This window comes from Amphimedon queenslandica, unplaced genomic scaffold (assembly GCF_000090795.2).
Source record: "Amphimedon queenslandica unplaced genomic scaffold, v1.1 AMPQUscaffold_13374, whole genome shotgun sequence".
Lineage (NCBI taxonomy): Eukaryota > Metazoa > Porifera > Demospongiae > Haplosclerida > Niphatidae > Amphimedon > Amphimedon queenslandica.
This window is the reverse complement of record NW_003546390.1, coordinates 92191-115275: the sequence shown is the minus strand read 5'-3', so window position 1 is coordinate 115275 and position 23085 is coordinate 92191. Positions and strand designations below refer to the sequence as shown.

General features: G+C 37.3%; 6 protein-coding genes across 8 annotated transcripts; 5 read left to right on the top strand and 1 right to left on the bottom strand.

The window, feature by feature from the left end:
• Window positions 1–162: 162 nt before the first annotated feature.
• On the top strand, window positions 163–4941 carry LOC100639991 (uncharacterized). The gene is made up of 7 exons (XM_003387007.3): window positions 163–240; window positions 288–366; window positions 410–886; window positions 936–1250; window positions 1299–1607; window positions 2238–2309; window positions 3097–4941. Exons 2-7 carry the CDS (start codon window positions 297–299, stop codon window positions 4839–4841), a joined length of 2988 nt encoding a protein of 995 aa, XP_003387055.2. The 5' UTR covers window positions 163–240; window positions 288–296; the 3' UTR covers window positions 4842–4941.
• A 33-nt stretch (window positions 4942–4974) lies between these two features.
• Window positions 4975–9917, top strand: LOC100639736 (class II receptor tyrosine kinase-like). 3 transcript variants are annotated; one of them, XM_019997393.1, is made up of 7 exons: window positions 4975–5118; window positions 6199–6279; window positions 6326–6808; window positions 6858–7166; window positions 7217–7264; window positions 7433–7510; window positions 8382–9917. In XM_019997393.1, exons 2-7 carry the CDS (start codon window positions 6210–6212, stop codon window positions 9911–9913), a joined length of 2520 nt encoding a protein of 839 aa, XP_019852952.1. In that variant the 5' UTR covers window positions 4975–5118; window positions 6199–6209; the 3' UTR covers window positions 9914–9917. The 3 variants fall into 3 exon arrangements, with proteins under 3 accessions (XP_019852952.1, XP_019852953.1, XP_019852951.1); XM_019997394.1 differs by having other exon boundaries at window positions 6196–6279; window positions 7220–7264; XM_019997392.1 differs by having other exon boundaries at window positions 6196–6279.
• Window positions 9918–10094: 177 nt separating this feature from the next.
• Window positions 10095–11283, top strand: LOC100639488 (uncharacterized). The gene is made up of 4 exons (XM_019997345.1): window positions 10095–10250; window positions 10297–10782; window positions 10832–11140; window positions 11186–11283. The coding sequence occupies exons 1-4, from the start codon at window positions 10193–10195 to the stop codon at window positions 11281–11283; spliced, it is 951 nt and encodes a 316-aa protein (XP_019852904.1). The 5' UTR covers window positions 10095–10192.
• Window positions 11284–11428: 145 nt separating this feature from the next.
• On the top strand, window positions 11429–12880 carry LOC109582589 (class II receptor tyrosine kinase-like). The gene has a single exon (XM_019997377.1). The coding sequence runs from the start codon at window positions 11657–11659 to the stop codon at window positions 12791–12793; it is 1137 nt and encodes a 378-aa protein (XP_019852936.1). The 5' UTR covers window positions 11429–11656; the 3' UTR covers window positions 12794–12880.
• A 199-nt stretch (window positions 12881–13079) lies between these two features.
• LOC100639361 (discoidin domain-containing receptor 2-like) lies at window positions 13080–18016 on the top strand. Its single transcript, XM_003387002.3, has 2 exons — window positions 13080–13197; window positions 16344–18016. The coding sequence occupies exon 2, from the start codon at window positions 16352–16354 to the stop codon at window positions 17870–17872; it is 1521 nt and encodes a 506-aa protein (XP_003387050.2). The 5' UTR covers window positions 13080–13197; window positions 16344–16351; the 3' UTR covers window positions 17873–18016.
• Window positions 18017–18460: 444 nt separating this feature from the next.
• LOC109582590 (cell surface glycoprotein MUC18-like) lies at window positions 18461–19869 on the bottom strand. Its single transcript, XM_019997379.1, has 3 exons — window positions 19654–19869; window positions 19291–19608; window positions 18461–19243 (listed from the first exon to the last, which is right to left on the bottom strand). Exons 1-3 carry the CDS (start codon window positions 19724–19726, stop codon window positions 18582–18584), a joined length of 1053 nt encoding a protein of 350 aa, XP_019852938.1. The 5' UTR covers window positions 19727–19869; the 3' UTR covers window positions 18461–18581.
• Between the last annotated feature and the right edge of the window lie 3216 nt (window positions 19870–23085).

Below are 23085 nucleotides of genomic sequence, written 5' to 3'. Positions count from 1 at the left end.
GCATACAGGTTATATACTATTATTTTAAGGATTTTAAATGCTAAATGGAGTATCTTGCTTCATTTTATAAGTATAATGAACTTCTCTTCTCCTCCTGGATACTTTATCTTCTGGTCGGTAGGTGTGTCAGCTGCATAACTCAATAACCAGTATATTGTGTAGGAGTGGTTCATTGCTATCGTAGAGGGTGGCTTCTTCTTATTGGCTCTCTTTTCTTCAGTAAAGAGTCGCAAACTAAAAGTAAGCTATTATACTAGCTGGTGTGACATATGTCATGTTCCTGTTAGGGCCTAGTGATGGCTGGACAGGCTATTGTTGTGTTCATACTTACATTGCTAATAGTATCAGTATCTTCACAGATTAAAAGTAAGAATATATCATTAAACATTTATTGTATTATTATTATTAGGTGGTTATGATGTTATTAATCCTTCTCCTTTTAATGGCTCAAATGAAACTATGACTGATCCTAACTCGGACTGTGCTGCTACTCTGATCACTTGCTTTGGTAATACTTCTAAACTAACTGACGGATACTTTGGTCCAATGGATTCACTCAATGGTCAATTAGGAAGATTCTTTGCTTTTAATCAAAATGACAGTAGACTGACCTTTAATCCATTCTCTGCTGTACCAACAGTAGTATTGTATTTCTTCAATTCTCCTGCTGACGGTATTGGACTGCCTCAGTTAGAGGTTAGTAATGCTGGCCCTCCTGTTCCTTACTTCTTCTTCAATAATGATGAACTGACACTAACTGACTCTCAACTGAGAACTGTCACTTTGCATCTTAATCAAACCTTACCAACATTTCAAATTGATTTCACATTCCCATCGAACAGTAGAATTGATTGGTTTTTAGTCAGTGAAGTTCAGTTATTTGCTGGTAAGATACTTAATGTGTGGTTGATGTATTATTATATTATTATTAACAGGTACTCCTGTATCTGCTCCAATGGAAGATATTGCATTTAAGGATGGTAGTATCAGTGTAGTGACATTAGGACCAGATAACATTGAGTCTTCAATCAGTATCAACTGTACTATACTCAATAATGGATCATTTCACTGGAACTGGCTATTCAATAATACTATACCTATAACTGATGAATTATTCATTGAAGATGCTACCAGAACTAGTATACTGTACATTAATGGACTCTCTTACTCTAATGAAGGAAACTACACTTGTACTGCTAACAGTACTGCTGGGAGTATGGCATCAAAAAGAATTAATCTACTGCTAGAAGGTTAGTTGTATCATATAGTCCATTGATTTTAAATGCCTTCTCCTATAGTTTCCTTAACTACACCCCAGACTACAGTTGCCATTACTTCTGGTCAATCAGTTACTATCAGTTGTCAAATGACTGGATACTTGAGACCAGGGCCAATACAATGGAAGAGGAATGGTGTGGATATTATGAGTGATGGTAATAACTATGTTATAACTACTGCAACTGGTGATCCTAATGCTGCTATTGATACCAATGGAGCAACTACCAGTGGTATCATTAGTATACTTAATAATCTCAATGGTGATACAGGTACTTATACCTGTGAGATACCAGGCACTGATCAACAACAATCCATCACAGTGAGTATAGGTGAGTATATTATAAATGAATTATTGTAGAGTAGAGTTACTGTGTGGGGCCACCTGTTGTATTGATGGATGATCAGTCGTTCTGTGGTTAAAGTTATGATAACAGTTTATAGTGATTTTATGATCTCTGCTACTAATCTTATTGTACTGCTGGGCTGTGTCTCTGATCACATTATGATCCACTGTGGCTCAAAGTGAGGGTGGGCCATGTTTGTTTGTTGTATCATTGATTTGTCCCAATGTTTGTATCCAGTACACACTGGCTATAAGAGAATTATCAGTAATAGAAATACTAAATATAGGAGCACTGCAGTGCTGTATTCTTTCACTTGTTTTGATCACCTTTTTAAAATAAACACACACTGTTATTATTTATTGTGTTCTTTATGATATTTTGATTTTAAAAGTTACTAAGTACACAATCCATAATGTGTTTGTGCCCCTCTGTACATTCCCTTGGTAAACCAGTAGTAATGTTTAATTGGTGAATCCAGAGCTATGCAAGAGCTCCACTGCTAGTTCTACTGATTCTGTTTGATGGTAAAAATGTGTGGCTATTATGGTAGACTATACTGTGAATTCTTTAAAGACTTCTCTTCTTTCATCTTTATTACTCACTATCCATTTACAGGTACAGGCAGTACTAGTACTAGTACTAGCTCTACAGTTAGCAGTGTGGCTGGTACTTCATCAACAGCAACAGGTAATAGACTCATCATAATATCAGTAATAGTGTATCAATTGTGTGCAGTGTAACTTTGGCTGTCAAAGAGTCTTTATAGTATAATATACTCACAAATGTAGAGTCTATAATGAAAGCAAACAGGGATATCATGAACACATTGTCTAGACACACTAACATGCACTAGCACACACTAGCACTGCCTGATCTGCCATGCAGTTATGCATTAGTGATATCCTTTTGAGACTCCTTATTTGGCATATGCACATTAGTTTAATTTAATAATAATTCTCACGAAAGAGATTTCATTATTATTGCGAGTCCTTATATAAACACATTTTCTTTACATGAGAGAATCCTTTCATCATCTTTTTAAGTGTAATACAAACAAAACCTGTTTATAAGGCTACACTAAAAATGATCTTACAGCTATGGAATATTGTTATCTTTCCCAGAGGAGATCTTTGGGAAATTTAGAATAAAAATACGACAGCCCTTTGATGTGTGTTTATGATTCGATACTTTGAAGAATAAACAATGCCATCCATTGCTATGTAATCATTGGCCAAACTCAAAAAGGATGTTTACTAATGCATGCAACTGTAATAAATGAACTATCTGATGCATATACATGTTCTTATGTTGTGTAGAAAGTTTGAGCTGATTCCGATCAAAATTAGGTTTTTTACAAATTTATGAATTAGACCAGAGCTCCATTACGCTGTACTGTGTGTGAACTGAACAACATTACAAGATTAGGATCTCATGTCAAACATAATGTTATACTCCTATTTATTATCAATTATAGGATCATCCCTCATGTCTCCTACTACATCTGTATTAGTATCTACTATACTGTCCACTCCATCAATAGCTTCATCAATGTCCACTATGGTAGCATCTACTGATACTACTTCTGCTACAATTTCTACTATGACAACATCCTCAACTTCGCCTACTTCAACAGCTGCTTCTCTTCCTGTTGCCCTGGTGGGTGGTATTGCTGGTGGTACAGTGCTAGTGCTTGTACTGATAGTGGTTATTATTATCCTGTTAGCCTGTGTGGTCTGTAAGAAGAAGAGGAGTAAGAGTTACGAAGCTGTTCTTAAGCTAGAGGGACACCCTAAGGAGCAGGTAACTCCAGTAGAGCCGTACTATAGGCAGCCCAAGAAGATCCTACCATATTCCGAGACTGAGTTCTTATCAGATGATGCTCCACTGCCAGTTAACCACGGTACGACTGAATACAGCTACATAGACCACTCCACGGCTCAGATTATGAGTAACAATGACGCTAACGATATGTATCAGGAAATACCTGAGCCACTCCCGCCACGCCCTGCTCCGATATCAGGCACTAAACCTTACTTCATGAGGGAGAACCCCCAGTATGAACCAGCTGTCTCTCGTAGTACTCTTAATAAAAGCTACGATAATATTCAAGGATCGAATTTTGATATCTATGCTACACCAAATGTTCCTCCTCCCATTCCAGACTACAAAGGATCATTATTTGATATTAATCTTGATCCGTCTCACTTCACGTCACAAGAGAACCTCACCCGTCCCTCCAGTGTCACTGACGGAGGGACTCCTCAGAGACTGCTACCCTTCCCTTCTACTTATGCTCAACCACTGCCAGTGGAGAAGTCACAATCATCTTCATTATTAGAGGTGACTGAAGACAATGTGAAGATCATCAGTGAACTGGGCGTCGGTCAGTTTGGTAAAGTGTTCCTAGCTCACACGGTTGGACTTACCCTCTCTGATCTCAACCTTGGTAGTGGACAGACCACCATTAGTGTCCTGGTTGCTGTTAAGGTTCTTCATTCTGATGCTGACGAGTTGGAGCGAGAAACCTTTGAGAAAGAAGTCAAGTTCATGTCTCGTATTAAGCACGAGAATATAATACAGATCCTGGGGGTGTGTCTGAAGAAAAACTCCTTTATAATGATGGAGTATATGGAGAATGGAGACCTCAACCAATACCTTCAGAAGTTTGAGTACTCACCTGACGACCAGGTGGAGGGAGGCTCCTTCATAACCAGTAGCTCTCTCGTTTACATTGCTTTACAAGTTGCAGGAGGAATGAGGTACCTGGCTGGTCAGAATTACGTTCATCGTGACCTTGCCACTCGCAATTGTCTCGTTGGTCAAAAGTTTCTTGTTAAAATAGCCGACTTTGGTATGAGCCGACAGCTTTACGATAATAACTATTACAGGATCCGTGGGCGGGCCATGTTACCGATCCGCTGGATGGCAAAGGAGTGCTTTTATGGACGGTTCACAGAGAAGACGGACGTTTGGGCGTACGGTGTGGTGATGTGGGAGATATTCACTTTATGTCAGTGTCAACCATACGAGACACTCAATGACCAGGAGGTGATTGATAACGCACTAGCTGGCCCAGAGAGGAAGCTCCTGTCCCAGCCAGTCTCTTGTTCTAATGATGCTTACGATATCATGTTGAGGTGCTGGGTTGATGATCCTGAGGCAAGAGCTTCTTTTGAGGAACTGCACGGACGTCTTGCCCAGATACATGCATACGACTAACTACTAACTACCTTTATTGATATTATTTTTTTTATTTTGTTTGATAGTCCAATAGTTGTGCATGCAGTTTTAATTATAACGGACATTTAATTAACTATAATAGCTTAACCAAGTATCCGGAAATTGAATTTTCAGAAAGCCCTCCCTCATGTGGGCGAGGTTAATTTAATGGAGCATATTGCTCTACGGTCACACGCCAACATTTACAGCGTTTTCCAGTCGTCTTTGCTGCAAGATTCCCTCCTAAAGCTGTCCTCTACAACTCACCAGTGAAAAGGTAATAATTACTTGTACTCTTAAAAGTACAATTCTACAAGACTTTGTTATGATTTTGTTTTATTAAACAATAGCAGTCAACCATTAATTCCACTAGCTTGTTATGACAATTATAAACTAGTTGTAAAAACTACTCTAACTGCTCACCTGCTTACAATGACTGTAGCTATAATACAAGTAGGAGCCTTTTAAAGGATTGCTTGCAACTGTTGACCCAGTACTAAACAAACTCCAAGCAATGATTCCAGCAGTTTCAACTGCTGGACAAGAGATTCTATGCCTTATTTATTATTAAAAGAAAGCCTAAACTAACGTATTATTTTGTATAAAAAACATCGCAGCAGTCAGCCACCTGTTATTGACTTTACTATCCCTCCATCCTAACCTCATCATTGACTGTAATGTTACCTTATAAAGAAAAAGGAAGTAGTGAAGCCTTTGATATTTACTTGTAACACTACACTAAATGTAATATTGCTCTCATGGTCTAGTGCATGTACCATTGACTATACAGTTCATGTGAGTGTGTTTGTAGTAGTTGGTAATTCCTAATAGTAAATTGGGTTGTATCATCTTGTTCCTTTGTAGTTTGTGTTGTATTTGTTTTGTGTAAACAAAATAAAATTGAGCAACAGCAACTGAGAGTAGTGAGGCTGAAACATTTCATATATTAGCAAAGAAGAAGAGTATATATTTTTGCAGATGATAAAGTTGATTTTATTGTGATTTCAGTGCCTCCCTATTGTGTCTAAATACCATTCATTGACTGCATGTACAATGAATGAATGATGTTAGTGTACACACGGACCATTGACTACCTGCAATGTGTTGATGTTCAGGTTAATTGGTTGCTACTAGCAAGTTAAACTGAGTATGGTAAGACAAACATGATTTGAGATGACAGTTATGCCAGGATAATGGCACTCACCATTACTGATACAGTTAGTGTAGGCTAGTGGTGTTGTTTAGAGTTTCATGGTAGCTCTGATATATGGAGCTATAGTAACATAAACAAAGATTAGGTTGTTAGTATAGATATATCTATGATGTTAGTACATGTATTATTATCTTTGTATTGCAGTTTCACAAGTGATGGCTGGACAGGCTAATGTTGTGTTTATACTTACACTGCTAATAGTATCAGTATCTTCACAGATTTCAAGTAAGAATAATAAATGAGTCAATTATTGTATTATACTATATACCAGCTCTTTATGATGTCATTAATTCTTCTCCTTTTAATGAATCTAATCTCACTACAACTGATCCTAACTCAAACTGTGCCGCTATGAATCTGAAGAATTGTTTTGGTAATACTTCTAAACTAACTGATAGAGACTTTGGTCCAATGGATTCATTCAATGGTCAATTAGGAAGATTCTTTGCTTTTAATCAAAATGACAGTAGACTGACCTTTACTGCGTTCTCTGCTGTATCAACAGTAGTACTGTATTTCTTTAATTCTCCTGCTGACGGTATTGGACTGCCTCAGCTAGAGGTTATTTTGTCTGGCAATAAAACTATTCCTTATTTCTTCTCTAATAATGATGAACTAACACTAACTGACTCTCAACTGAGAACTGTCACATTACAACTCAATCAAAGTTTATCAACATTTCAGATTGATTTCATATTTCCAGTCAACAGTAAAATCAATTGGTTTTTAGTCAGTGAAGTTCAGTTCTTTAATGGTAAGATACTTAATGAGTGGTTGATGTATTATATTATTATTATTAACAGATACTCTTGTACCTGCTCCAATGGAAGATATTGTATTTAAGGATGGTAGTATCAGTGTAGTGACATTAGGACCAGATAACATTCAGTCTTCAATCAGTATCAACTGTACTGTACTCAATAATGGATCATTTCACTGGAACTGGCTAGTCAATAATACTATACCTATAACTGATGAATTATTCATTGAAGATGCTACCAGAACTAGTATACTATACATTAATGGACTCTCTTACTCTAATGAAGGAAACTACACTTGTACTGCTAACAGTACTGTTGGGAGTATGGCATCAAAAATTATTGAGCTAAAAAGTGAACTTGTTATAATATATTGAAGTAATGTTTTATTGTAATTTCTGTAGTAGTTTCACCAGTTACTAGCAGTATAATGCCCACCAGTACCAGTACTAGTAAGTGAAGTATTAATGTTGAATTTTACTGCAACAAATTATTATAATTATTATACAGTGTATGTAAGCAGTTTACTCTGTTTAGTAAAAGTTGAATGTTAAGTAGTTATACTGGTAGTATCAACAGTTAACTAGTTGCAGTTAGTTCAAAGGTCACCCTTCCCTTAGGTACCACACAGGGGCCCACTATGATTATAGAGACACCCATTTCTTCGACCAGCCAATCTATTCAATCTACATCTACAGGTACACATCTGATTTATTTATTCATTTTGTGAGCATTAAAGTTAGTCAAGAATCTGGCCCACATGTTCTTTGGTCAAATTTTACCAAAAATAAAAATGAGAGAATAATCTATTTCTATACTTGTTTCCGATACATATTGATGTCCTTATGCTGTGTTTGAGGTGATTCCGACTTCAATTTTTCAAGTTACAGCCATTTTAAGAAAACGTCAAAAATCTGAAAAATGCCCAAGGCTATATAGTCCATGGTTTTTTCCAAAAAATGGCCAAAAAATGATCCCCAATTTTTATTACATTTTCTGATACATATTAATGTCCTTATGCTGTGTAGAAAGTTTGAGGTGATTCCGACTTCAATTTTTCAAGTTACAGCCATTTTAAGAAAACATCAAAAATCTGAAAAATGCCCAAGGCTATAGTCCATGGTTTTTTTCCAAAAAATGCCAAAAAATGTCCCCCAATTTTTATTACATTTTCTGATACATATTAATGTCCTTATGCTGTGTAGCAAGTTTGAGGTGATTCCGACTTCAATTTTTCAAGTTACAGCCATTTTAAGAAAACGTCAAAAATCTGAAAAATACCCAAGGCTATAGTCCATGGTTTTTTTCCAAAAAATGGCCAAAAAATGTCCCCCAATTTTTATTACATTTTCTGATACATATTAATGTCCTTATGCTGTGTAGAAAGTTTGAAGTGATTCCAACTTCAATTTTTCAAGTTACGGCCATTTTAAGAAAACGCCAAAATTCTGAAAAATACCCAAGGCTATAGTCCATGGTTTATTTAGGTTCACAAGTTATTTAAAACTTTTGGTGATGAGTGTCGCCCATTGAATAGTGTAGTAATAACATTAATTTATTATTTTTCAGAAACCCAATCAGTTACACCAGCTCCTACTGGTAATACCTCTCCATCATCTAACACTGGACTGGTCATTGGTCTAGCAGTTACCATAGTACTGATTGTTCTACTAGTAATAGCAGTGATAGTCTGTATCATCATTGTCATATACTGTAAACGTAAGCAAAAACCTTTCATTAAAGACGCTCCTCTAAGAACCAGTATCAAGTATAATGTTACTGATCTCGGTCAGTCCAAAGAGGAGGAGGCTGGCATGGAGCAATACGCTGTGGTTCATAAAGAACAACCTCCTCCAATACCTCCTCAGAACTTCAGTGCAGTTGAGTATGATGTCATTGAATTAAAAGAAACTAATAAACCTAAACTAGCTCAGATATCAACATTCGCTGGTTTCCAAATGATCGACAATGCTTTGTATGATAAGTCCCCTACAGTCATCACTGGTCATTATTCTTATGCTGGAGATTGTGAAGGCGACATTTATTCTGAGCCACAATGGAAGAGTGAGAAAGATGAGCTAAACGTCAATAATCCTATTTATTATGGTAAGACCGATCCTTTTAAATTCACAGAGTCAGCAGATTACATTGACGGAGCCATTTATGCAGAGCCAAGCAAAGTATTGAACACAATAACTGAAGTCACAATTGATAATCTCAATGTCATTGAAATGCTTGGGGTTGGTAATTTCGGTGAAGTCATTCTTGCGACTACCATCGATCTAAGTCTTAAGGATTTACGCCTCAGCTCTACCAATGATGACAGATCCATTTCTATTAAAGTTGCTGTCAAAAAGGTCAGAGAAGATCAGGACAAAATGGCTCTGGAGGCGTTTCAGAAAGAAGTAAAGTTCATGTCCCAGCTGGATCATGATAATGTGGTCCGCCTTTTAGCAGTTAGTGCTGAAAGTTGCCAAGAGCAGTTCATAGTGATGGAGTATATGGAGAATGGTGACTTGAATCAGCACCTGCTCAACCACACCTTCACTGAGTCCCATCCTCCTCCTGAGTCATACCTCAGTCCTAATATCCTCCTCTCCATGTGTATCCAGATTGCTAATGGAATGTCCTATCTTGCCTCATGTAATTATATTCATAGAGATCTTGCAACTCGTAATATTCTCGTCGGTAGAGATAACGTCGTTAAAGTTGGTGATTTTGGTCTCAGTCGTAATCTCTATGATTCAGTTTATTACAAGGTTTCTGGTAAAGCTAAGATGCCGATACGATGGATGTCAACCGAATGCTTTTACGGGAAGTTCTCAGAGAAGTCTGATGTGTGGGCGTACGGTATAATGGTATGGGAGGTCTATAACATGTCCCGTGATGTTCCTTACCATCAACTGACGGATGCTGAAGTGCTTGATGATGCTCTTAAAGGTCAGTACCGGGTCCTTCCCACTCGACCTACAACGTGTCCTCAAGCAGTTTACAATATCATTAAGAAGTTGTGCTGGGAGTATCAGACTGAAGAGAGGGGAGGATTCGCTGATATATACAGCTCTTTGGTTAACGTAGAAAAGACTCTGTATTCCAGTTAGATAATGATAATAATAACTGCATTATTTGTATTTTTGTCTTTCATTTTTCTCTATTTTTCATGCTGTGTGTGTGTTTTATTATTATTGTTATTATTGTTATTATTGTTGTTATTATTATTAATGTATTTTTAGTCTGTCTTGTGTATTTTTTTATTTAATTGATGCTTTTAGCATAAATTAGTCTAAACTGCTAATGATAAACATTACTGATTGTTTATCTAGTAGTTATAAGGTCAGCCGTCAGGAGGCTAGCAGCAGCAGGTGCTTAGGAATAATAACATGGAGTTGATAGTTGTTGTCTTCTTGTCTCTTTTTACTGTCAAGGTTTCTTCTCAGAGTAAGTGATTGAACATCAGCTTTAGATTCAATTTAATATTTTTTAGTTTCAGCTGTGTATGATGTGACTAACCCAGCTTCCTTTGATGGATCTAATCTCACTACAACTGATCCTAACTGTCCTACTCTAGTGGTTTGTTTTAACTCTACTTCTAAACTAATCAATGGAGACTTTGGTCCAATGGATTCACTCAATGGTCAATTAGGAAAATTCTTTGCTTTTAGTCAAAATAACAGTAGAGTGACTTTCCAGGTCACTACCAGTACCAGAGTATCAACAGTAGTACTGTATTTTTTCAATTCTCCTGCTGACGGTATTGGACTGCCTCAGTTAAAGGTTCTACAATCAATAAGCTTACCTCCTGTTCCTTATTTCTTCTCTAATAATGATGAACTGACACTAACTGACTCTCAACTGAGAACTGTCACATTACACCTAAATCAAAAATTGATAACAGTTCAGATTGATTTCATATTCCCATCCAACAGTAGAATCAATTGGTTTTTAGTCAGTGAAGTTCAGTTATTTGCTGGTAAGATACTTAATGTGTGGTTGATGTATTATTATATTATTATTAACAGGTAGTCCTGTATCTGCTCCAATGGAAGATATTGTATTTAAGGATGGTAGTATCAGTGTAGTGACATTAGGGCCAGATAACATTCAGTCTTCAATCAGTATCAACTGTACTGTACTCAATAATGGATCATTTCACTGGAACTGGCTATTCAATAATACTATACCTATAACTGATGAATTATTCGTTGAAGATGCTACCAGAACTAGTATACTGAACATTAATGGACTCTCTTACTCTAATGAAGGAAACTACACTTGTACTGCTAATAGTACTGCTGGGAGTACGGCATCAAAAATTATTCAAATAAGAAGTAAAATACTTATATATTTTAAATAATATTTACTGTATTTTATAGTTTCATCTTCAACCAGTAATACCATCTCCTCGAGTAGTGCATCCATTGCCACTGCTACTGGTAAGTGTTCATTAATTGCTTTCATGTTGTTCCATTAATGTTGAAATAACAAGCTATATGTGCATATACTTATTATCAAAACTTCTAATAAAAGCAACCTACACCTACACAGAGTCCAAACAAACCATTGTGTAGTCCAAGTACACATCATTTCTCCATTCCTTGTTTACTTACACAGGTACAACCAATTCACCTGCTTTCACCACAACAAGTATTACTGTAGCATTTATACCCAGCAGTACAATTATTCAAACTACTCCTGCAGTTGCTAATGGAGGCCTGGATACAGTTGTTGTTGGTTTGTCAGTATCATTAGGAATTGTAGCGTTCATCATAGTTGGTTTGATCCTCCTCACTATAGTCCTGGTGAAGTGTAGAAAGAGATGTGCCAACAGATCTCTTCAAGTACCAATGTATAAGATCAGTTATAACATTACTGCTAACAACAAAAGCAGCTTTAGATCAGAAGGAAATGATGAAACAGATTTCATACCAGAAAATGATATTCCTTTATTTCAAAGAAACACATTAACAGATGTCCTTTATGATATACCAGACATACCAGAAGAAACAAATCCACCAGCAGATGATGATGATGTGATATATGCAAAGCCAAAAGTGAATAAAGTCATGAGAATAAAGAATGAGAGCTTTGAGGAGATAGCTCTGCTTGGGACAGGACAGTTTGGAGAAGTTGTGTTAGCTAAGACCATTGGACTGAGTCTTAAGGATTTGAGGTTGGATAAGACTGATGATGATAAGTTTGCAACAGTTCGAGTCGCTGTGAAAAAGATCAGAGAGAATCAAAGTGATGAATCAATAATTGCCTTAAAGAAAGAAATAAAGTTCATGTCCCAGCTGGATCATAATAATGTGGTCCGCCTTTTAGCCGTTAGTGCTGAAAGTTGTCAAGAGCAGTTCATAGTGATGGAGTATATGGAGAATGGTGATTTGAATAAGTTCTTAATGGATCACAGTTTCACTGACTCTCATCCTCCAGAAGAGAATGAACTAAGTCCCAATATCCTCCTTTCATTCTGTATCCAGGTAGCTAACGGAATGTCCTATCTCTCTTCTCGTAATTTCATTCATAGAGACCTCGCTTCACGAAACATCCTTGTTGGTCCGGACTACATTGTCAAAGTTGGTGATTTTGGTCTCAGTCGTAATCTCTACGATTCTTCTTATTACAAGGTTTCTGGTAAAGCCAAGATGCCGATACGATGGATGGCTAAAGAGTGTTTTTATGGCAAGTTCTCAGAGGTCACTGACCTGTGGGCATTCGGTGTGACAGTATGGGAGATATACATGATGTCAAGGGACTACCCTTACTCCTTCATGACGGATCAGGAAGTCATTGATAATGCACTCAAAGGTTTTAACTGTGTCCTACTTGAGAAACCAGAGACCTGCCCGGAGAGAGTATTCTCTGTCATTGTTAAGTTGTGTTGGTCAAAAGAAAGGAAGACATTTGCTCAAGTTCACAAAGAGCTCGTTCATGCTGATCAAAGACTCTACCAGTACTGTGACGTACTCCACTGGAACTAGTAGAGTAGATTAGATCCTCCTTTCTTTCACTACACTTTTAATAAATAATTTACACTGTAGAGATTCTATAGTTTTAGAACAATAAATAATGTTTAAAAATTTTATGATAATTATCTTAAGTTTTATTGTAGTTTTAAAGTCGAGTGTGATGCTGTGGTGTATGTCCTTCCTAAAATTATTTGAATTTCAAGTAATTTCATGATAATGCGGTCAGGCTTCCTTTCATTATGACGCACTTCCTTTCCCAGCATTATGAAGCCGATGATGATTGAAAAGGAAAAGGCTCCAAACAGCGAAGGCCAAAAACAGATCATCCACTCGTTTTTGGTGCCTCGTTCCAGCTGACCAGAACAAAGAATACCTCAAGAAATAGTCCTCCTTCTTTGCAGCTACAGTGGACTGAGGTAAGTTGATGAAATAGGAGGGATATTTGGGTCTAAATTGTGTAGCCATTTTGTAATAATTAGTGCAATAAATTGAAGTAATTTCAATTCATTCATTTGCTGTGGATCTGCATAGTTTATAGTAGTACATCATCTCTTGCACATGTTTATTTGTATTATTTTATTTTTAAACGCCATTGTTGTTTGCCTGCTGCCCTAGCTCCACCATATGTGCTATGATAAACAACAATGCTCCAGTGCTTGTGTATTTAAACTAATTACTGATTTATCCAAAGTAAACTTCATTTTAGCATCAGCAAACATTTAATGTTAGCAGTAGCAACCTTGCCCCTCTAACAATGTTGCAGTGTAAGCTGCTCAATGAGGCCACACATTGATGCTGTATAGTAACTATGACTGTCTGCATATTGCAACTAGTTCCTTGAGCTCATGCAACCTGATATCCTCTTGGCTTGTAGTCAGTGTACTACTCAACCCTGTTTACTGATCCATACAACTTGTCCTCCTGTGAGGTGGTCTGTAGTGTGGGAGTATAATGACTCATGACAGTGTGTGTATCATTTATATGTTAGCCTTTTAAGTTATAGTAAGTTCTCATGATGATATCACAATGAGTGTGTGTGTGTGTGCATAGTTTCCTCATTGTGATATTGAGATGATATTAAGATTCTGAGAAAAAGCCCTTTCTGATCTTAGCCTTTGTTTCACAACAAAGACAACCAGAGCATCTTTTAAAAGAACATGTGTCCCTATCTACAGAACAACACTGATCAATAACAAAAGGAATTTATAACCCAGTCCCTCATTCCTTGCTAACATTGCTAGTACATCAAAACTACAAGATTCATTCCCCCTACTACCACATGAGCTTCAGTGATTGTTAGGCTACATATCAGCAGCTATGGGCTATAGAATTCAGTGAGTGTATGTGACTCTGTGTAGGAGTGACCAGTCACATATTGTTGCATTGGTTTATTCAGCAACAATTAATTACGTACCATAACTTGCCTTGCCCTACCCTGCCTTGCCATGGGCCACCCCACGTTTAATAGTAATTGATTCCAATGGGCCAGAGACACTGCTTTGTATAAAGCATGTAGTCATCTTCCTTTGTGAGTTGCTGTTAACCTCATTGTCACTAGAAGCTGTTATGCTTTTGATGGAAGATTAAGAAAGAGAATTCTTATTATTTTTTCCCAATTAAAACGAAGAGTAACACCAACCCATTTCACAAATATCTCCCTATTTATTGTCGAAGTACAAGTATATAGCCTGTTAGTCTGAAACTAGAGGGAAACAATGAGTGTTTTTCTTGCCTTAGTCTGACTATTAGGGAACAATGCAAACAGTGAGAGACAGTCCCCATTGAACTCAACAACAAGTCCGGTCAGCAGTAAAGCCTTTAAAGAAGGCACTAATGTTGTTAGGAAGATATTTGTGTGTACTCTACATATAAGGCATGTATTAGCATGTAGGCTAATTCTTGAGTTAACTAGCTCCTCTGGTATGAGAATTCCTCCAGTGACCCAGCCAAGCCTTCACTAATGAAGTACAAATTGGGATAATGAGGACCTGTTGTCTGCCATATTCATCTATGGCTGCCTAGGGCTATCATTAAGAGGCATTTAGTTAGGAAGTTGGTCCATGAGTTAATACGTGATCTTAACTGTTGGTTTTAATGCTCTCATTCATTAAATGATAGCTATTATTGTTATTTTAACTAGTCTTGTAGTCATTAGAGCACAAAGACTGTGTGTGGTAGGACAATTTGTGTTTATTGGAACTGTCACACAATTCTTCTTCTTATTATAAGGAGTGATGTGACCGCTACACTATGCAGTAGCCTGGTGACACTATTAGCAAGACTGGTACGGCATGACCTCACGTCTGTACCTGCAATTCATTTACTTAATTTAGAACTAATCTCAGTCTACAATAGAGTCTGGTATTGGCCCAACAGTACATGATTCTGTTATTATCATAATATCTGCATATGAGATTAGACCCACTACTCTCCAATGATTGGTATGATTTCCTTTAGCACTAATGCTGTAAGAACTTCCTTTAATTTTTATAATAACATTAGTGCGTGTCACCAACTGGCATCGTGACGTTATGTATATCATTCTGATAGTAGTGTTACTATTGTTACTGTCACAGTATATTTCATGATGTATTATTTAAGGATTAATGCAAAGAGATGGGAATTGATTTCCAAGTCACAATATTACAAATTATTTTAATGTTAATTTGCCAACACAAGACACTCAGTCTAAATATTTAAGTCTGCCCTAATCTATCGTGTAGCACACACCATTTGACCATTAGTCATAGCAAGAAGGAGTATCTTTATTGTTTGACATCATGTCTCTCCTAAACTCATATTGATTCATTATATTAATACATAAAAACTGTAACATCTGTAGACTAACAAGTCCCCCTACTACTGGTATCAAGAGTAGATAATAGTAAAATAACACCATAGTGTTTAGGTTATGTTATCTCTCACAAACAACGTCCATATATGATTAGAGTGGGCGTATAGCACACCACACCCTCTGATTGGACTCTCATTAATTATTAATAAAAACAACAATGAAACTGCTTGTAACCCACCCAGCCCTGACGTGTGGGAGTGTATTAATAATGTTGTTTAGTAACCAGTAATGTTGTGTAGGAAGTTTGAGCTGATTCTGATTATTTACAAATTTGCTCCAAAATTGGACAAATGTCTCTGTACTATAGTACAGGGTCATGAGCCAAATTTTGCCAAAAATGAAAAGTTGAGAATTCTCCATTTTTATTACATTTCCTGATACATATACATGTACTTATGTTGCGTAGAAAGTTTGAGCTGATTCCGATCAAGTTTGCATTTTTTTATGATTTTTTTAAGTTGCTCCAAAATCGGACAAAAGTCCCTGTACTATAGTACAGGTTCGTGAGCCAAATTTTGCCCAAAATGGAAAGTAAAGAATTCTCGATTTTTATTACATTTTCTGATACATATACATGTACTTATGTTGCATAGAAAGTTTGAGCTGATTCCGATCACAATTGGATTTTTTACGAATTTTTTAAGTTGCTAAACCAGCACTTTAAAATAATAATTTTACTATTCTTATTATTATTATTTCTTTTTATAGATATAAAAATGTCCGACACTTCATTGGACAATTCCCTCAAGCTAACGGAAAGGAACATACATATCCTAGTGGTTGCTTTAGTGTTGGCACTATTTGTCGGTGTCCTTTTCATTGTTCTTCTAATAGTTTGCATTAGATACAAGAAGAGAACGGAATCAGTTGATGAAGTCCTTTCAACTGAAGAGAAGACCATCGCTAACGAAGCTCCTTATTGTGTCGAGTCAGCAGAAAAGACGACAGTAACAAGTCCCTCCTATCATGTGGAGAGACACGCCCCTTTGGTTACGATATCCCATGATATTGTTGGCATGGAAACCAATCAACATTATCATTGTCTTCGGATGGAAGATGGTGGAGTTGACTCACCAGAAAGCGTAACTTCAATTCCTTCTCCTCGTGTTAGTGATGAATATGATTATGGTAATGGTGGAACTAGCAGCCAACAAACGGGGAGGGAGGAGCTTCTGAAGCCACACCTACCTCTCAAGGGAACCTGTTATTCTCTTGAAGTTCCCTCTCTCTTCAATAACGGAGCTCAAATTCTACGGACATATTCAGAGGCCCATATTGATTATGAAAAGGATTCCAACTATAGTCCGCCATTATACACCAGGTCCAATAGTACCAGCTCTAGTTTAAACTTGACCATTATTGAGATTGAACCGTCCAACATTGTCACTGATGGTACTCTTGGAATGGGCCAATTTGGACAAGTGCATTTAGCCCACACAAGGGGTCTCAGTGCCGCTGATATTGGCATTGGGACTGATTCTGATAGAACCAGGTCTCATGAAGTTGCCGTGAAGTTCCTCAACCAAAATGCAACCGAAAAAGATTTAAAATGTTTCCAAAAAGAAGTAAAGTACATGTCGAGACTGAGACACAGGAACGTAGTCCAGATCCTGGCAGTTTGCTGGAGAGAAGAGAAGTTCATAATGTTAGAGTTCATGAAGAATGGTGACCTACAGACCTTCCTTCAGTGTTACAAGTCCGTTAATATGGGACAGGAAACTTACAATAAAACCCTTTCTTATTACAAGCTAGTCGACATGTCCCTCCAGATTGCTGACGCCATGAGGTACCTTTCTTCCTGCAAGTTCATTCACCGAGACTTGGCTGCTAGAAATTGTCTTGTTGGTGATAATTTTCTCGTGAAAGTTGCTGATTTTGGACTCAGCAAGAACTTATACGACTCGTGCTATTACAGGTTAACCGGGGCGGCCATTTTACCGATTCGCTGGATGGCTCCGGAATGCTTTTACGGTCGTTTCTCTGAGAAATCGGATGTGTGGGGATTTGGAGTGACTCTCTGGGAAATGTTCAATTTATGTTTGGAGCGACCATACACTAACATGAAAGATAAGCAGATCATTGAAGGAGCTTTAAATGGGAGTCTAAAGGTTTTAGATAAACCAGAGTGTTGCCAAACCGACTTGTACCACATCATGACGTCCTGTTGGAGACCCAGAGCTGTCGATAGACCAAGTTTTGAAGAACTACACAAAAGACTCTCAACACTGTATCATTAACTGAAAATGCATACATTATTTTTATTATTTTTATTTTATTATTTTTTTATTATTTTTTTGAATTCACCATTTCACCCTTAAATGCATCATTTGTATAAAAAGTTTTCAATAGTTTTTTAATAAAATTAGTTGAGAAATTATGTACAGTAGTTGTAAGAAATACTTAGAGACTGTATCACATTAGAAGGATTACCCTCCTACTACTTGAGAAGATTTCACACCATCAGTTCATATCTACTGCTTTCATTTTGAGGGAGGGCCCCAGTCTCTGTCTCCTTCACTTTCTTGCAGTATCTGTAGACTAGGCAAGTGATGAGTCCAAACTTAAAGAAAAGGATGCCCAAAGCTAAAATAATGAGGACTACCTCAACACTAATGGTGATAGCCATCAGGTACAGATCTTCTTTCTTCTTTCAGAAGAGAGAGAGGGGAGGGACAAAGGAGGCAGAGGTATGTTTAGGGGAGGACGAGAGATGTTTATAAAGTTTATTTTAACTAAAGAAGTAATAGTTGTCCAAACAATGGCTACTTTGTTTGCCATTAGTTACAAACTGTCGTACACACTACAGCTAGCAATAGATAACATCATTTACAGGTGAAGTTTATGGAACTTAAACTACCGCTATCTAAAGTATGCAATGATTAAATAGTTTCATACTTGCAAATACAATGTTTTCTCAGATACTTAAAGTTTTGTTCATTTTTCTAACTAAATGTATCCATCATCATAATCTTCATCTTGTGACGTCTTTATCTCTTCGTATATCGTCTCAGTTTCAACATTACCCGTCAGTGCACTGGAGTATGCTGCATTATTTGTTAGTATCACCGACTGTAGGGTACCTCCAACTATGTTTGACGGAACTTCTTTTCTAGTCTCTTTACTTTTGCAGTAAAAAGTTGCCGTTACAAGAGACAGTACAGAAATACACAGGAGTATTGTCACTAAACCCAATATGGACAATAGCGTAACTAGAACAGTGGACACTGGACTACTGGACGAAGGACTGGTGGACAATGGAGGGACAATGGACGTTAAATCCTCGTGATGTGTTGAGGTATTTAGTGTAAAAGGTAGAGTAATGTTTAGATCAGTACCAGGTACTGAACAGGTGAAGGAAGAGTCTTTAACTTTTAACGGATCATGAATGGAGAGTATGCTTACTACACTGGTAGAGGAATCTCCTTTAGTATTAATGGAGGTCTGGTTCCTACCTGCAGTTGTTAGTACAGTGTATTGCTCGCTGTTGGATATAGTTTTAGTATTGTTTTCCATCCATTTTATTTCTGGTCTGAGGTAGCCACTCATCTCACAGCTCAATCCAATGTTATCGTGACAGCTGCTAGCGGTCGGGTGACTTCTTAATGTAGCTATGATAAAGAGAAAGTGAAAAATTTCTTTTATTATTGGATCTCACCTTTTAATTCAACTTTAAAGTTCTTTTGATATTCCCGTGGGTCATTTTGGCGGTACACTATACAGGTGTAGACTCCTTCATCATGGAATGATATGTTAGTTATTTGTAACTTTGTTGATCTTCTAGTTATATCAATCATGACCCTATCACCGAATAATTGCTGATCATTATGTAACCAGTCCAACTGAAATGATCCATTATTGAGTACAGTACAGTTGATACTGATTGAAGACTCAATGTTATCTGGTCCTAATGTCACTACACTGATACTACCATCCTTAAATACAATATCTTCCATTGGAGCAGATACAGGACTACCTGTTAATAATAATATTCTTTATACATTAACCTCAAAATACTTACAGTTTTGTATCTGGAAAAAGATTAAAGCAGCAGAGAATATTACAATTAAATTGTTCATCAGTACAGCAGTCATTGACAAGAAGAGAGAGGCTATTATTGGAACAAGATGGCAGCTCTAAGTACATTCACAGGGCCCTGGTTTAATAAGTGCTAAATACTTCAAGCAACACGAGTCATGCTAACCACCACATGAGACATCAAGTGTCACTCATCACAGACTTGTAAATATGTCAAAATAATTAGAAAATGGAGCATTCTCTCCTTTTCATTTTTGACAAATTTTTGCTCCTGACCCTAGCTGTATTGTGTACAGGGACTTTGGTCCAATTTCGAAACAACTTAAAGATTTGTAAAAAAATCTAAACTTGATCAGAATCAGCTCAACCTTTCTACACAACACAAGACCATGAATACACAGTGTCACACTCTTTATCTGGTGACTCATGAAGATGTACACTTGAAGTATGCAACAGCTTCCATAGTACATGGTGTGGTTATAGTAGTTATTGATGTGCTGTCAATTCAACTGTCCTCTTGCTTACAATCAGTCATGAAGAGATTCCTGATTCTCCTCCTCTTTTTAAGTTCCACTCTATTCCTACCAGTTTCTACTACACCAGCTTCTCACTGTCAGTCGATACTAGAAGAAGACTCTTTCTGTACAAGAGACCCAGTACGTATCATCAGTATTAGTATCAATGGAACTGATGGACCTCATTGTATCACTGATGACTCTGTATCTTGTAAGTCTCTTAACTATACATTGAATCAGATTAATCTTCAGGCCAGTACTACTAATACAACATGGCTAGTGTTGATATCAAGTGATCAGTTGATATCATCAGTGATTCGAGTGACATTTGATATTGATTTCTCTTGTCTGATTTTATGTGGAGATGGATCAGTGACTATATTCACAACCACTGTATTATCTCCTGTCTTAGAGCTAAAGTCCAAACACAACAGTGGTAATATTATTATTTCCAATTTAACTTTTGATTTTAACGTAAAAAGGAAAGCAGTCATTCAAAAATCAGTCATTATTAACGCTTTTCAAAATTTTATCATGATTAATTCCTTTGTCACCAAAAGCAGTGACTGGAAGATGACAAATATCAGGAAGAATATCACCATCATCTCTTCCTCCTTCACTGCTAATCATTTTGACAGAGCACTATTAGAGCTGACAGCTCCATCAGTCTATATGTCAAAAACAATGTTCAATCATTCCCTGGCACAACTAACGGATAACTTCATAAGCAAAATCTCAACACACAGTCAGTATATCACGATTAGCAATTGTCATTTCACTGATAGTGAGATTCTTACTGACGGTAAATTAGAAATGACAGCCCCTGCAGCTTTATTTATTTCAAACAGGTTAGAGGAATTGATACAGATAATTGTTACTGGTTGTTCTTTTACTAAAAGTGATCATCTATTCACATCTGTCATCTCTATAGCATCAAATAAGTGTAAGGTCTATCTTTCTCATCTTTCATTTCATCAGAATCATTTCGAGTCTGACAACAGTCTAATCAGCATTGATACTGATTCCACCAAGAGCACAGTGGAATTGGAAAACTCTGTATTTTATGACAACACAGCTATAGCTGTCAGTGTTAAATTTTTGCTAGCACAGTTAACCATTTCAAACAGCAGCTTTGAGGAGTCTAAAGGTAGCGTATTCGTTAATTCAGGTATAGTCAAACGTATTGATATATCAGACGTATTGATATATCAGACGTCAATATCAGGTCTATCAGAGCTTATGTCTCTTTGTTCTCAACGTCTCAGTTGATCAGTGTTGAGAACTCACAGGTTAGTTTTTATGGAGACATTATCATTGAGGATAATGTCGGAACTGCTCTCAAAGGTTCAAATTCTTATCTAACATTTGAAGAATGGAGCAGCATAACGATAAGAAATAACACAGCACTAAAAGGAGGTGGCCTTTCTCTCAGTTTCATAAAGGATGGCTTGACTTCTGTCTTTGAGATAGAAGACACAGCAACAGTCGAATTTAATTCAAATGTTGCATTACTAGGTGGGGCTGTATACATTGACCTATCAGCAATTGATGAGATACCATGCTCCATTTTTGAACTGGGAAATATTAGCTTTGTAAACAACTCTGCCTTGACCAAAGGAAATGACGTTTTATTTGACTATGGTCCTTCACTACCTACAGGTAACTGTACGCTCACTAGCTACACCTCTCAACTCTATTATGATGTTCATATTTCAAGTATTGATGGAAGTCAATCTCGTATTAGTGTATTCCCTGGACAATTCATTCGTTTTAAGAGTACTTCTACTGCAATCTGTGAAGCTACCGTATACCTAACATGCAATGGACGTGTATGTCCGTCACAGATATTACCTCTTTCTGGGTCAAAAGTGCAGCTGCTTGAGAAAGAGAGTACAGTCACAACAGACCTTACTATCAACAGGAACATATCTGATGCATTTGATGATATACAACTCCACCTCATCTGTCAAGACTCTCATAAAACTTTAACGATTGACGTTACGGACTGTCCGTTAGGATTCTTCTTTGACAGTGTCACTGCAACTTGCAAATGCTGCAGTGAGAGTGTCTGTGATCCTAAGTATTACCAGTGCTCTTTAGTGGAAGGTGAAGCATGCATTAAAGCTGGGAACTGGTTTGGTAAGGAAGAGGATAATGGCAATAATGATACTGATCATAATTTCATTATTCACCTGTGCTATTATCCATACTGTCTGAGCGGGAGTAGATGCCAGATAAAGAATGAGGAGTCCTTGACGTTTGTTTCTCTTCCTGAGGCTCAAGATGAGCAGTGCCTCTTCAATAAAGGTAAGAAACAATGTAAAGAGTGTAGGGATGGCTACCATTTCACATACCTTGGGGTACAGTGCGTCAAAGGTGCTAACTGTGGTTGGAATCTGCTGGGTCTCATCCTACTCGCCATTATAATAAACGTTATCGTTGGACTGGTCTGGATTGGTATTATAAAGTTTAAAGGAGGCCTCACCTTTGGGATATCCCTGGGACCTCTCATATTCATTGCCTTTGGACGATTGGAGCCTTTTGGTGCTTACGAGGCATTTGAACCACTGGAGGTGTACTTTTCCATACTCTCCCTCTTTATCCTGGATAACAGCATCTTAGGGTACATACCAGCCTGTACTCCAATATCTACTGGTGTAGGGCAGCAGCTGTTGAACTACATTGGTCCTCTTGTCATCATAGCAATGATAGTCAGTATAGTTATAATCACTAACTGCTGCCCACGTTACTCCAATAAAATGTTCGATAATCCACTTCAAGTTATTTGTTTATTGGCACTCGTTACTTTCTGGTCACTAGCCAGGACAAGCAACAGTTTACTCCTCCCGTTAAGGTTTGGTAACAGAATGACATATTTCATTGACCCCAATGTCAACATC